A 13205-nucleotide genomic window follows, 5' to 3' on the forward strand; every position below is an offset into this window, starting at 1 on the left:
TCACTGAATGGGAACAAGAATGCTTTGTCCAAGTACAATAACTAGTACAATAAATACACTTTAAAGAGTGTTCAATGTTAATTTGAGTCTCTAGGCTATAGATTATCAGAGGGCAGTAAACTTATAAACATAATTCAGTGTTTAACTCCAGTTTCTACAACAGTGAATGGCAAGTAATGGACACTCAATAAATACATGTTGAAGGATTTTTCTTTGAATGAATATAAAGAGTTTATTCGGTGCGTATTTGGGTATACAACAACAAATATTAAACAACTTTTTTTAACTTTTTGTGCACAGGGCAGAAAACTGCCTGTACATGCTATGTCCACTTTTGGAACACAGATTTTAACAATAATTAATGCACAAAATCTTACATATCATGCAACTCTATGCCAAGATTCCAACTTTCTTCCATGCAACAGATATGAAGATCTAAATGGAAACCTAGCTAAGTCTTAAACACTTTTCCAGAAGCAAGTATAAGTATATGTTGTTTAGGGGTAACCAGTCTTGATATTTCCTTGTACACAATAGTCACGTGCCAAATACAATGACAAGAGGACTCAGACATATACAGATAAGACATTTCTTATTTTAACAACACAAAAGACAATATCACAGTTCTACAGTTCCTGTCTTTACACAAGAAGCCACAACAATAGTTTAACATGATAACACAAATGGAATTAAGAGAAATCTACACTTGAGAATAATTTTTTTTAAGTAATCTTTACTGACTGGGGTTGACAATACAACTCAATTTCTATGCACAAAGTACAGCACAAGAGCTTGACCAGAATACTACAAATCTAAAAACAAAACAAAACAAAACAAAACAAAACAAAACAAAAAACACACTGGTAAAATCACAAGAATACTATTACCTTGAGCCTGAGATGCCAATTCAGATTCAACCCTGAATTTGGTTGATTTTGATTAAGTGACAGGGAGTCAATAAAACCACTGAATTTCAGAGATCATAAAGTTGCACTATACCAAAGTAAAGAATACATTTGAATCAAGCGTAGATAGAAAACATTAAGCCAAGAAAACAACACAGTTCACATAATGTTGTTTGCCCCTACAAAACATTTAAGCGGTTAATTTTGTTTTGTTTTTGAAGAGCAATTGTGGTCTTTTAAATTTCCTTGGTTGGAGGGCAAATTTTTATCAGCATTAGTGCTGTGAAATGATTTTGGTTTTGTCATCCCCAAAGCATAAGTGAGATCATGAGAAAATCGGGCAGTCCTTCTCCCGCATTTAGTTCACCGATAATGCTCGGCATTCTTTTGCACAAGCTCAGTCGAAATCATGGGGCTTTAAGTATGGATCTAAGGTTTGATGGCAGAGAGGATAGCGAACCCTGCCTGTTTGTTTGGTAAACGTTACTGACAAATTTGAACTCTGGGGTGAAGGACTGCTAGAATTCAACAGCACCTGGAGGTAAGGTTCTGTTACAGAGCCCTTGTTTTGCCCTCACTGGCTACGTTGATTCGTTGTGGCTCATGGATTTGCCTCCTCCGTTCAGCACGCCGGAGACACTTCTGCTCTTGGTTGGGGTCCCGCTTCCAGATCGGGAGAACTCCGTGAGATCGTGCAGCGATGGCTCCTTGTACATGGCCACTGAAAAGCACAGAAAGATGGTGTCAAACGCCTTCAAATGGGCACACCACACTGGCTCTCAACTTTTCTTCTGGTTATCAGGCTTCCATGCTTGGGGCCATACATGACGACTATTGCTTCGGAAGCCTCGGTAGGGAGTGAACTGGATCAGATTAAGCAAAACGTAGTCTTGGGGATGTAGTGTGTAAAGAATTCTAATACTTAATTTCCATCACTTATGGTTATGTATATGAGAGCATTAATGAAAAATGCATTTAATAAAGCTCTTAGAGGTTTAAATATGATCAAGAGCATGCTGTGCAAGCCAAATATTAAAATTTAAAACATTTTCAAACACTGATTTCTATCATGTTTTAAACTGAAACCCTCCAAGTGTCTAAATACTAGCACAGTTCTTAATGCAATAAATGGTAAATATTATTGTTATGCTGTAAATAACAGCAGCAGCTTATGTTGATGGAGCACTTATAATGAGCTGGATATTATTCTAAGTGCTTTGCATTTGCTGTCTCATTTAATCCTCCTAAGAATTCCCTGATGTACCTACTCTTATCCAGATTTTACACATGAGGAACCTGAGGCACACACAGGTCAATAATCCGCCCAAAACCATCCGGTGAGTAAAGCGGGAAGCTGGGATTTGAATCCATGTAGTCTGGCTTCAGAAAATGTACTGAGAAGCAGCGCTCTGCTGATCTGACTGGGCAGCCTGCCCTACGTGAAACCTCTAATCTAACCCTAGGCCTGCAACCTCTTGGAGGTCTTACTCTGCTTTGCTTCTGTATTTTCTATCCCTTCTCCACCATGTCTCACTACTAAAATCCCTATCTTCTGCATCCCATTCCAGCCCTTCGCCCTTTCTAATGTGCTACTAATCTGCTACTAATGACTGGAAAACAAAGCTATGAATGAAAATTATCGAAGCAATACTGTTGAGCCCTTAAGAGAGGGCCCAAGGAGCTTTCTGGTTAGTGTAATGTGTGCACACATTTAAGCATCTATGCTTTTGCCCAGGGACCATTTTGGCATAATTTGGGGTTCTTGGCTCTCCTTAGCAATTAAACTATTTCCATGTAAGTGAGGCGTTACTATATGTAGATAGACTAGGGAAAAATTAAAATCAGGAGATTAGATGCTGTCGTCAATGCTTTCATGTTTTTAAGTGCTGTGAAATGTTACTAAATTTTTGTATAAATGCTGTAATGTACAATAATTATGTTCCATTTCCCAAAGTGTGATAAAGGATTGATTTAAATACATACTCATTTAATCCCCAGCTCCTATAGTATCAAGCTTACCTTTCAGTGGTTTGGGCAGAAAGTGGGCTGCAGGCTTGTTCTTCTTCACATGGTTTCCTTTCATGATCTCTCCTTCTTTGTTCAGACCCAGATACCACCCTCGTCCTGACTGCTGCTGACGGTATATCATCGATGAATATGTCACGTAATAATTTTCAAACACAGATTCTTTGAATTTGCACTCAGGTGTGAAATGTTCCTACAAGAAAAGTAAATAAGCTAAAGCTCAATATTTATAGCTATAGATTTCATGGAGAACTATGTGGCACTGCCCTTCGGAAGTTAAGGGCATACTTTGTTAAGTTTGTATGACCAGTACTCTATTTTAGTAGCATAAAATAGTAATAGCATAAGGTATTATCATTGGAAAACAAGGCTATATATAACATGATGCTTTCAACAAAGCCCCAAATGCAAGTGATCCTGATCAACGATTAGCTCTCTTTGTAATAAGGTAATGGAAAAATTAGAACCAGCCACATCATTGTAATATGTTGGACAAACCCAAGAGCCAGAGACCGAAAAGACAAGCATACAGCTGTCACATGGAGCCGTGTTCCCTTCAGGATTAAATATGAGAAAATAAACATTCAGTCCTTGTACTTAATTTTCATAGATTCTCCAGTAACTATAAAGTATAATTTTCAATTGCCCAAGGCTGAAATCTGTGTTACAATGTTACAGTGCTGGTTGCCTGTATTTCTAAAGTGATGCTACAAAGAAAGACTCCCTTTTACTTTTATGTAAACTAAATTGATTGTTTTTTTTTAGATCACTGGACCTTGACTTAAAAAAAAATCCCTCCTCATCCCATCCTTGCCTTACAGTAACATTTACAAGCAAATCAATATAGAAGCAAGGAATTTACAGTAATTCTACAAGCAGACATGAGCGAGCAGCCCAGAGGGCTCTGAACCCTGGAATGTGATTTTCTGCCACATACTTGGCCATGTTTTCTTTGGAAATTCCCATACAAATGATGGGTTCCTGACCCAACAGACTGTTTCAGAAACAAAACCAGAAAACCTTCTTTCAAGTTTTATGTATGTGTGTATGCAATAAACAGTCATTAAAAATGGCCATTTGTAAGCAAAATGAAATGAACAGCAAATTTTAACCCCCTGAGTAGTCCATAGGGTCCATTTGGAGTGGAAGATAATGACGAAAATGCCAACTGAGCGACATGCGACAGCGGCACCAAGAAAGCCATTAGAGTTTAGCTTGTTTGCTGAAATGTTATCAGAAATACCTTTTGATAAAATCCTAAAATAAAACACCTTGTGAAACTACTGCAAGCTTTCTGGACACCAGTCTTTTCAGAACAATGCCTCTGTGGTCCTACCTTCCTTCATTTTCATGTGCTGTTTCATTCTAAGCAATGCACACTACCTCAACAACAGGATGTAAGGCACTCTCAGAGAGTCTCATCAGCAAAGGGGGACACATCCCTCAAATGAGCCTGCCTTTCTCTGGAAGTTAAACAATTGAACATTGTTTTCTTTTTTCCTGGGAATCCACAAAATCTGTCTCCCTCAGTAGTCTCACCAATATCCCACCCCCCAATCGGGCCTGTAGGGTGCACAAGCTAGAATCATCTTTTGGGGTTATTTCAGCCTGGGGCATACTTGATAGAACCTCAGAAGAGTCACACAAATTCTACCTACCCAAGAAGAAATGTACTTCTAAGGCAACTATAATATCACATGGTTGGAACCAAAGCGTTCTATTGATGGGCTGTGAAAACGCCTCTTTGTAGGATTCTCAACACAGGGAAAAGCCAAGGTATCCCTACAAAGAACTTGGACTAAAAGTCTCAGCATTCCCTCCAGTGATGAGGACAATTGCATAGAACGTTGCTGAAATTCACTGGGAATTAAATCACCATTTGGGAAAAAAAATCTCATTGTTGGAGAGTGGATTTTCGTTTCACAATGAGTCAGAAACCATTTGAAAACAAATATGGTGAATAACGTGTAGGATTCAGGTGAGATATTGTGTAGCCCCATGAACATACTGTATGACTGACTACAAAGTGATGAGATGGGATCACTGTGTGCCCTAAGGTGGGTCCCCCAAAAGGGCCATATTTATGTTTTGTTTGATAGCAGCATTCATTCATTCATTTCTACACATTTTCTGAGAATCCATTATATGCTTGAGTGGTACTAAAAATCCATAGGTAAATAGGATGTGGCCTCAGAAAGCTTACCATACATTTTCAGGTGTCAGACATATACCCAAATTTCTGCTATTAAGTGCAGAAAGGGAGGCATAAAGGAGGTGTTTGTTGTATGAGAACAGAGGAAGCCTGGCTTAATTCTGACTGGGGGACTAGGGAGCGGTGGGCTTCACAGAAAGGGTGTTATTTTAGCTGAGCCTTGAGGGATGGGTAGGAATTCAAAACAGAAAAAGGGGAAGAAGAATATTTGAAGCACAGAGCTGAACAGTCCTGTAGCCTCCACTTCTGCGTCCCCATCTCAATAATTAAGAGTCCACCATCCAGGCAGCTGATCACACTTAAAACCTCAGGGGACCTTGACATTCTCCCGCATGCTCTCCAGTCCATGATCTTTACCTTCCATCCCCATCACCACTGCTCTAGGTCACACTCATTACTTCTGTATTGGCTTGCTCCAATAACCTCCCCACTTCTGCTACAAGGTTTCCCTTCTAACATGAAGTTCACCATGCCTCTAGTAAAAACAACAGCTTGACGTGTCATTGAAAATTCTCCACAATTCCGTCACTACCATGCCTTCAGTCTCATCCTCTACCAAACAATTATGTGTGCCATTGCAGATGCCATTTCTTTCCTTTGTTCAGAATGTCATTCTTCTATCTCTCCACCTACTGGCTTTCCCTTCATCCCTCAAGGCCTAGCTCAAATATGGCTGCCTCTGGAATCATATTTGAGCTCTCCCAGTTACAGCTGATTATACTCATATTAGTGCTCCCACAAACTCTGTCTGTATCTCCAGCTCAGCCCTGTGAGTTCATGCACGTGTCTGATTGGCTCCAAATGACAGGGAACTTGTCTTGGTTCTGAATCCACCTTCCACCTTCATAAATGACTGATCACAGTGCCTGGCACACAGCAGACCACTCCATTATCATTTCCGGGATTTGAACTTCAGAGATTCAGATTTAAGTATTGGAAATTCTAGGATTCAGAAGTATCAACCAGTAAAAAGTCTGCAGGAAATTTCCTTAATACCATTTAATGAAATCAGCTGTGTGTAGAAGGAAGCCGTCATGACCCAGACAAATCCTGCACGGGTGACTTTGTATCTGACGAGAATAACAGATACTACACGGATACTGGCACCTACCACATTAGGAAGAAAAATTTGACAATTGTTACAACTATTGGGAAACGGCAAGGAACAACTCAATGAACTGAATGCTCTGTCACATCTGGCAATTTCTTAGTTACCACCACTAAATTTGGACTCAAAACTCAGTAGAGAGGGCGGTAAATGAGGCCAAAAAAAAAAGAATGTCAAAGGGCCCAAAGGAGTGTTCTGTGTGGGACGCTGCCATTTTACCCAGTGTTGGAAGGAGTAGACAGAAGAGACTTGATTTTTATGAAATGTGGAAAAAGGTGAGCAACCCACCCAATACTGGAAGGGTCATCAAAGAGAAAGGGGTGCAGCTGCACCCCTCTATGTCTCAGCAGTGATTCATATAAATAATAGAAATTGGAGTTGACCCTAACCAGTGAAGCCCTATTCAGACGATACCAGGTAGACATACGACAAAGAATCAACCTCCTCTGACAGACTGAAGATGATTATTAGTGCTCTTGAAGAAGGTGCCATAGTGGTCTTGACATTTACTAGGCACTAATCAGAGGCAGCAATCACTATGCTCTGAATTTAATATGTATTATTGGGTTGTCGGAAAAGTCATGACGCATTTTTGCAACAAAAAACAGAAAAAATAGGTCATGACTTTTCCAACAACCCAATAAATACATATCTGCTCTCATAATAAATGAAAGAAGGAAGATGACGCCAAGCGTTCCCTGAACAGCCACTAAGAAATCAGTTGGCATGAGTACAAAAAAAAGGTGCTTTAGAACTTATAACCTTTTATGCATTGATTTCTCTTAAAAGTTGTTTACCTCTTGCATATCTATTTTTTTTTTCATAGAAATAACATCTTTTTTAGTTCATGAAATAATCAATCTGTCTCTCCTCTGTATCATCTCTATTCTCCTTCAAGTTCAAGGTTAGTTTTTTTCTCAGTGAATATTGAACCTTTTTATCTAAAAAACCCATACCAGTCAGTTATAATGATCATATTTTGGGTAAGAAATCAAGAAACTACATTTCCAGAATGAGCATATCCAGGAGCAAAATCTAATGCTTCTTTTTACCAATTTACTCCCTTAAGGGGAGAGAGTTATTTTGTGTTTGAAATATCACTGGCGAGAAGAAAACATTTGAAACCCTCAACGTCAGATCAATAGAACATATTGGAGAATACTTACAGCCACAAATGGTAATGATCAGCTGCCCTTTTCAGGGCATCGTAGACCTCCACACAGACTTTGAGAGACAAATGAGGAAGGTATAAACACAATCAGTAATGTTGGTTATTTGCAAATAACCCGCAGATCCAATGGTGTGCCAGAAAACATCTTTGTCCCCAAACAAAAGGCTTTGGGCCTGCGTAAATTATTGGGCTGTTGGAAAAGTTATGACGTATTTTTTCTGTTTTTCATTGCAAAAATGCGTCATGACTTTTCCGACAACCTGATGCTAGTCTCTATCTATTAAGGCCAGTAAAAGCAAAAGTGCTCTGGGTTGCCATTGGCACCAAAGGCAAAATATGAAGAGGGTGCAATAATTCTCTGGCCTCCTGGAGCTGGAGCTAGGTCAGAAGAAGCATGGGCTGTGATGGTGGCTTCCCAAAAGGGAGTCAAGTAAGGACCATGTCACTCGGCAGGCGATATGCAGCAACGTCCTCAGTGCCATAACCATAAATAGGTGAGGGCTAAAAAAATACCTGTATATCATTTGTCACCTCAGTGCCCTAAACACATCTACAATACCAAAAGACATGCCATGACGAAATGCCTTTCTGATTAAAAGAAGTAATTTGGCAAACTTAGGCCTCAATAGCAGATTTGTCAGTTTTCTTTTGTATTTTCAGCAATGGTCCCACTGATAGAGTGGCAGTGTTTCATCTGAGTCAGTATCTCAGTAGGATGGCAAGCTTTGAGGAGTTCCATGTAGATTATAAATGTTTCCTCTTAACACATTTCTCTGAAAAGAAATATTGTTTCTTAACTGGGCTGCACTGATTTCCTTGGATCTCGAGAGAGCAACTGAGTTTACTGAGGTGGCCCATACATAAAATGGCAACACGGTGCCCCTAGATGTTGAACAAAGCCTGAGAAAACAGCACTGCCCATTAAGTATAAGCTTTCACGTATGTATATGCTATGCCAAGTGCACACCTCCTGGTATAGATGAATGTTTCTCAGTACATTTTGCTTTATTCACTCATAACATGTTTGTAAAGCAGGAATCATAGAACATGAAACAAAAATAGTTTCTATTATGAGTGGGCATTTAAGGAAACCTTTAAAAATGAACACAGTCAAGCACGATTTCCTCTTTGCAGCAGGTTCTATAATCACATCATAACTACTCTATCTCTCCCTTTAAGCCTCTCACCTCTCTCTTCTCTTCCTCACTTCCAGCCACATTTGCAGCAGCCTGACAATCCAATTAACTTAACAATTACTGCCAAGAGCAAGGGTCACTCTTCTAATTCCGAGCCATGTTTTGATGACAATTAATTTTCTAGATTTAAAGTTAGCAGGTTATTTAAGCAGGTCTGACTTGTGTGCACCAATTATTACCCGGCCTAATGAAAATAACATGCAGATTAAAATTAGGTATTCAATTCTGTTAAAAAAGAAAAAGAACAAAATCTTAAAATATAAACCATACCCATGGGGGTGACACTGTAACTACCTATAGTCTCTATATAGACTTCCCTTCTATCAGCGATTTCAAAACCCAGGATTAATTATTGTATTCAGGACTTGGATGTTCTCTCTCAGCATATATTTGATGTACATGAACTTCAATATTACAAGATCAAAGCATGGAAAGGGAGAGGTTGGGGAGGTGGGAATCAACCCTCACCCAGTATACTGTAGCTAAGCAAAATTATTAATTGATGATAAACAGGAGGGTTTGTTCCATCAGATATTCTCTGGACTGTTAAGATACTTGAGGGCAGCTCCCAGTGTAAGGCCTGGCTTACAGTCAATGATCGACACACATCTGATGAAATAAAGAAATGAAAGAATGGAATATCTATCTATATGAAGAGAACTTGGAAGCTCCCTTGTACAGATCCAAAAAGGGGTTAAATGTGGCACTATACGAATAGAGAGCTGTTTTTACAGTAGAGACTGACAAGTTAGAACTTTCCTGCAAGGGTAGAAAGAGTAGGTGATAAAAGGGGGAAAGCTGCCTACAGATAAATTCAATTTAAAAAACTGGAGAGGGAGGGAGAGACGGAAAGAGAGAGAGGTAGGGGGTAAGGAGAGAGGCAGGAGAGGGAGGAAGAGAAGCCGGAATAGTAAAGATAAAACAGTGCTTAAGCTGCAAGAATAAAGAGATTTCCTATTAACCGAGTATGAGGCATGAAGCTTATATATAGATAGGTCTTTGGGTCTGCAAACAGCTAACTAAACATTTCAATTAAATTAATTAGACTGTGTTTTGTAAAATGGGGGGAAAAATCCTGCCAGTCCTGCTGACCTTACTGGATTGTTGTAAGAAAATCCAAGGAAAGAAGCTCTGAAAATTATAAAGCTTAAGAAACATGAAATGTGGGATTCCTTCTGATAATACATGCCCAGAAAACCAGGGCGAAAAAATAAATTCTCTTCTTTTCAAGGTTCTTTTTCACTATGGAATCAATTTACAAGGAAAGGGTCTGTTTTATGTGTGTTTTAGTAACATGGAAGAATATAAATTCTGCCCTGCATTAGGACTGCATGTGAATTATACCCTGTGTTTAGTGTTCTCCTCCAAGCTTGGTTCCCAGAAAACTGTTTTGCCTCCTTTCATTTTTCATATCTGCCTGCAGTGGGCTGAGAAGGCTGCAAGCCACAGCACTAAAGAAATGAAGTGCTTCACAATGGGCTTCATGAAATACCATGAAACAAAATGCCTTAAAAGTATACCTGTTCATTAGTAAGCATTTGTAAAGAAAGGCAAATTATAATTAAGAATATGTGCACGGGACTCTTTTTCCTCAGATGGTTACAATGACATTTCTTGGAAGCATTTCCATATTCCAAGATATTTCACAGACATTTGAATTTACCTTCTGTTGACCCCACAAAATATGCCAGCACAGTATTGCTTTTTCTCCTCAATTCTTCACAGAGATGAAAAAAATATTAAGGAGTTTGTCAACCAATGGTCTGTGTAAGCCAGAATTAGGATGCAGATATGACCATATTTTAGAACTGTGTATTGGCTTGTTCTGGATTTTCATATTATTTCTTTAAAGCAGTCTCATGCAGTGGGTTATTCAGGCTGTCAAATTTTACAAAGCAATCTGTTTTATAAAACACACTGAAATTAGGTAGGAAAAAGCGGAAGACAAAATAAAAATAATGGAACCCTCGCAGAGCCCATGAGGGATTATTTTGGTCGTGATATAAAAATTATATGCTCCACAGGGTGACCAGTTAGCTCAGTTGGTTAGAGCATGGTTCTGATAACACCAAGGTGGCCGGTTTGATCCCCGCATGAGCCACTGTGAGCTGCGCCCTCCCTAAAAGAGTCAACTATGCCATTGTAGCATGAAAGCAACGTATAACTAATGACCATGTCTGTTCCCCAATAAAATAAAATAAAATTATATGATCCAAAGGCCTCGCTCAGCTCCAAACCTGGTGAACAAATACATTTCAAAATGGAAGTCCTTGTTGAGATTTGTAACAAAGGAGAGGGATGGGCTGCACGTCTGCAAGGCTGCATAATTGGCTAAAGAAAGTGTTAGTCTAACCCAAACCTTGCAGAATTCAGATTGTTTAGGCCCTTCCATTAGGTGGCAGAAGATGTACTTCAGTTTACATAAGATACACTATATGTATGGACCTCATGTTATTTTATTTTAAAAATCTTACTAGGGGGACGGTCGAGTGGTGCGATGCTTAAGAACTGGCTTGGGATGCCAGAGGGCCCCGTTTCGGATCCCACATATGAGGGCCAGTGACACTGCCCTCCACAGCTGAGATGCTGAACACCAGATCAACCTGGAGCTGGGCTGCTGGGAGTCACCAGCGACGGTGTAGGCTGCTGCCCCTGTGGCAGTGGGTTGCCATGGGCTACCGTGTGTAGCCAGTAGCCAGCGTGAGCGGCCAGCAGCCACAGTGAGCAGCCGTCCAGAAGCTGGCGACTGATGTGCCTCGCCCGGGAAGAGTGCAATGATGGTGCCAACTTGGGCCAGTGAAGCAACGTCCTCCACAACTAGACTGAAGAACAAAACGACAGCAACTTGTCTGTTCCCCTTCCCCCAATTCCCCAGCACTGTTCCCATCCCCCCAATTCCCCAATAAAAATCTTTAAAAAAAATCTTACTGGGGAATTTCACTGTTGAGCAAAAATCTGTAGTCAAGTCTCTCTCTTTTTTTCCCCCAAGTGAAGAACACTTCCCCAAAGTGAATAACTCCCTAAAATGTTTTTGGTCTATTACGTGTATTAACTCTAGATGTTGGCTTTTCTTATAACAGGGCTGACCTATGTGTTCTCAAAGAGGGACCAAATATCAGAAATGATTTCTAAAAATAAACTTTCCTGTCTTTTGGCTAGTTACTGCCATGTGTGCCCTTTGGAAAATATTCTGTTACTATGATGTTTTCTAATAACTTGTGGCAGTACTCTTGTATGTAATAACTTCAGAGTGGGACCTAAATCCATCTGTAAGAGAATGATCTTGGAAGTAAGAGAATAAGCTTAGTAGGTTGTATCTTTTTAAATACCAGTTGCAAGCTCCTGTCTGAAAATTCAAAGCCTAGGAACTCTGAAAATTTTCCCCAGACATTCAACAAACTCTTATACAAAGGAGAAAAGTTCTTGCCTCGTAGATCAACTGAAAAATCCTGGCAAGGTAGATGCACTATTAAAAATAAAATCATAGCAAGGTGGGTGCATAGTTTGTTCTAGTACATTAGGTAATTCCGAGGATCTGAATTTTGATCTGTGTTAGATGGTGGTTGTGTTAAATTTGATAGGGTGTGTCTCTGTAGAAGAGTCACTTACAATAACCAGGAGTCCACTTTTTTTTATTAAATTATTTTTTATTATGAAATACACATTTTTTAGAATTAGTTTCAGCTGTACAACATAGTGCAATAATTATACTTTTTATCCCTCGAAGTGACAACCCCCTCCCCCAATCCGCCACCCCATTTACCCCCAATATCATACATATCTATTACAAATCCCTTGACTCCACTCCCACACTATACTCCATGTCCTATGACAATATGTGTGTATATATATATATATATATATATATTCACTTATAGTTGACATACAATATTATACAACATCAGCTTCAGGTGTACAGTGCAGTGATCAAGCCTCTTCCCCATCCATGAGGCAAACCAGGAGTCTACTTTTTAAAGGCTTTCAAAGGAGACTTCTTATCTTTTCTCTTGCACAAATAGAAAAGCAATGCTAGACAACAGCGGCTGCTCAAATGGGAACCACTATTGCGTGCTTTCCATTGCAAACCAGAAAACCTGAAGTCTCATAGGACAAGACGCAAAAGCCTCATCTGTAAACGAAGGATGAAAAAGGTGTTGCAGAGGTCTATTAGACTGCCACATCACATTGCACCTGCAAATTACTTCTGAGGATAGGAAGTCGCAAAGAGAGTAATCTCTCTCTGAAGAGAGTACATTCTACCCTCATTCACCCCTTGAAAGGAGCTAATGAGAAGATGCTAGTGACAGTCACTTACCATGAGTCTGACTGGGGGAAGTCAATATGCTAATTTAAGCCTCAAATGGAAGAGTTCTTTCTAAGCTCCAATTGACTGAGAGCCTACTCTGTGTACATAGTGATCTGATTTAATCGCGACAGTAGCTTTCTGTAATAACTTGAGTGGATGCATTGGGTCTTCGGAAAAGTCATGACATATTTTGTCTATGTTTTTCAAAGGTCATTTATTTATATAAAGAACAAAGATCAATCAATGATATATTGCCCGTTTTTTTTATAACCTTTTGCCATC

The 13205-nt window shown here is 39.5% G+C and overlaps 1 protein-coding gene across 6 annotated transcripts in view; it reads right to left on the reverse strand.

Annotated features, from left to right (window-relative positions):
• Window positions 1–206: 206 nt before the first annotated feature.
• The window catches only part of FGF13 (fibroblast growth factor 13), a 530394-nt gene continuing 517395 nt past the window's right edge, over window positions 207–13205 (reverse strand). For all 6 annotated transcript variants that reach the window (XM_019653607.1, XM_019653606.1, XM_019653609.1 and 3 more), the window contains 2 exons: window positions 2925–3123; window positions 207–1626 (listed from right to left, as the gene is read on the reverse strand). In XM_019653607.1, the coding sequence (XP_019509152.1) occupies window positions 1487–1626; window positions 2925–3123 (339 nt within the window). In that variant the 3' untranslated portion in view covers window positions 207–1486. The remainder of the gene's footprint in view (window positions 1627–2924; window positions 3124–13205) is intronic.

This window comes from Hipposideros armiger, unplaced genomic scaffold (genome assembly GCF_001890085.2).
Source record: "Hipposideros armiger isolate ML-2016 unplaced genomic scaffold, ASM189008v1 scaffold_203, whole genome shotgun sequence".
Lineage (NCBI taxonomy): Eukaryota > Metazoa > Chordata > Mammalia > Chiroptera > Hipposideridae > Hipposideros > Hipposideros armiger.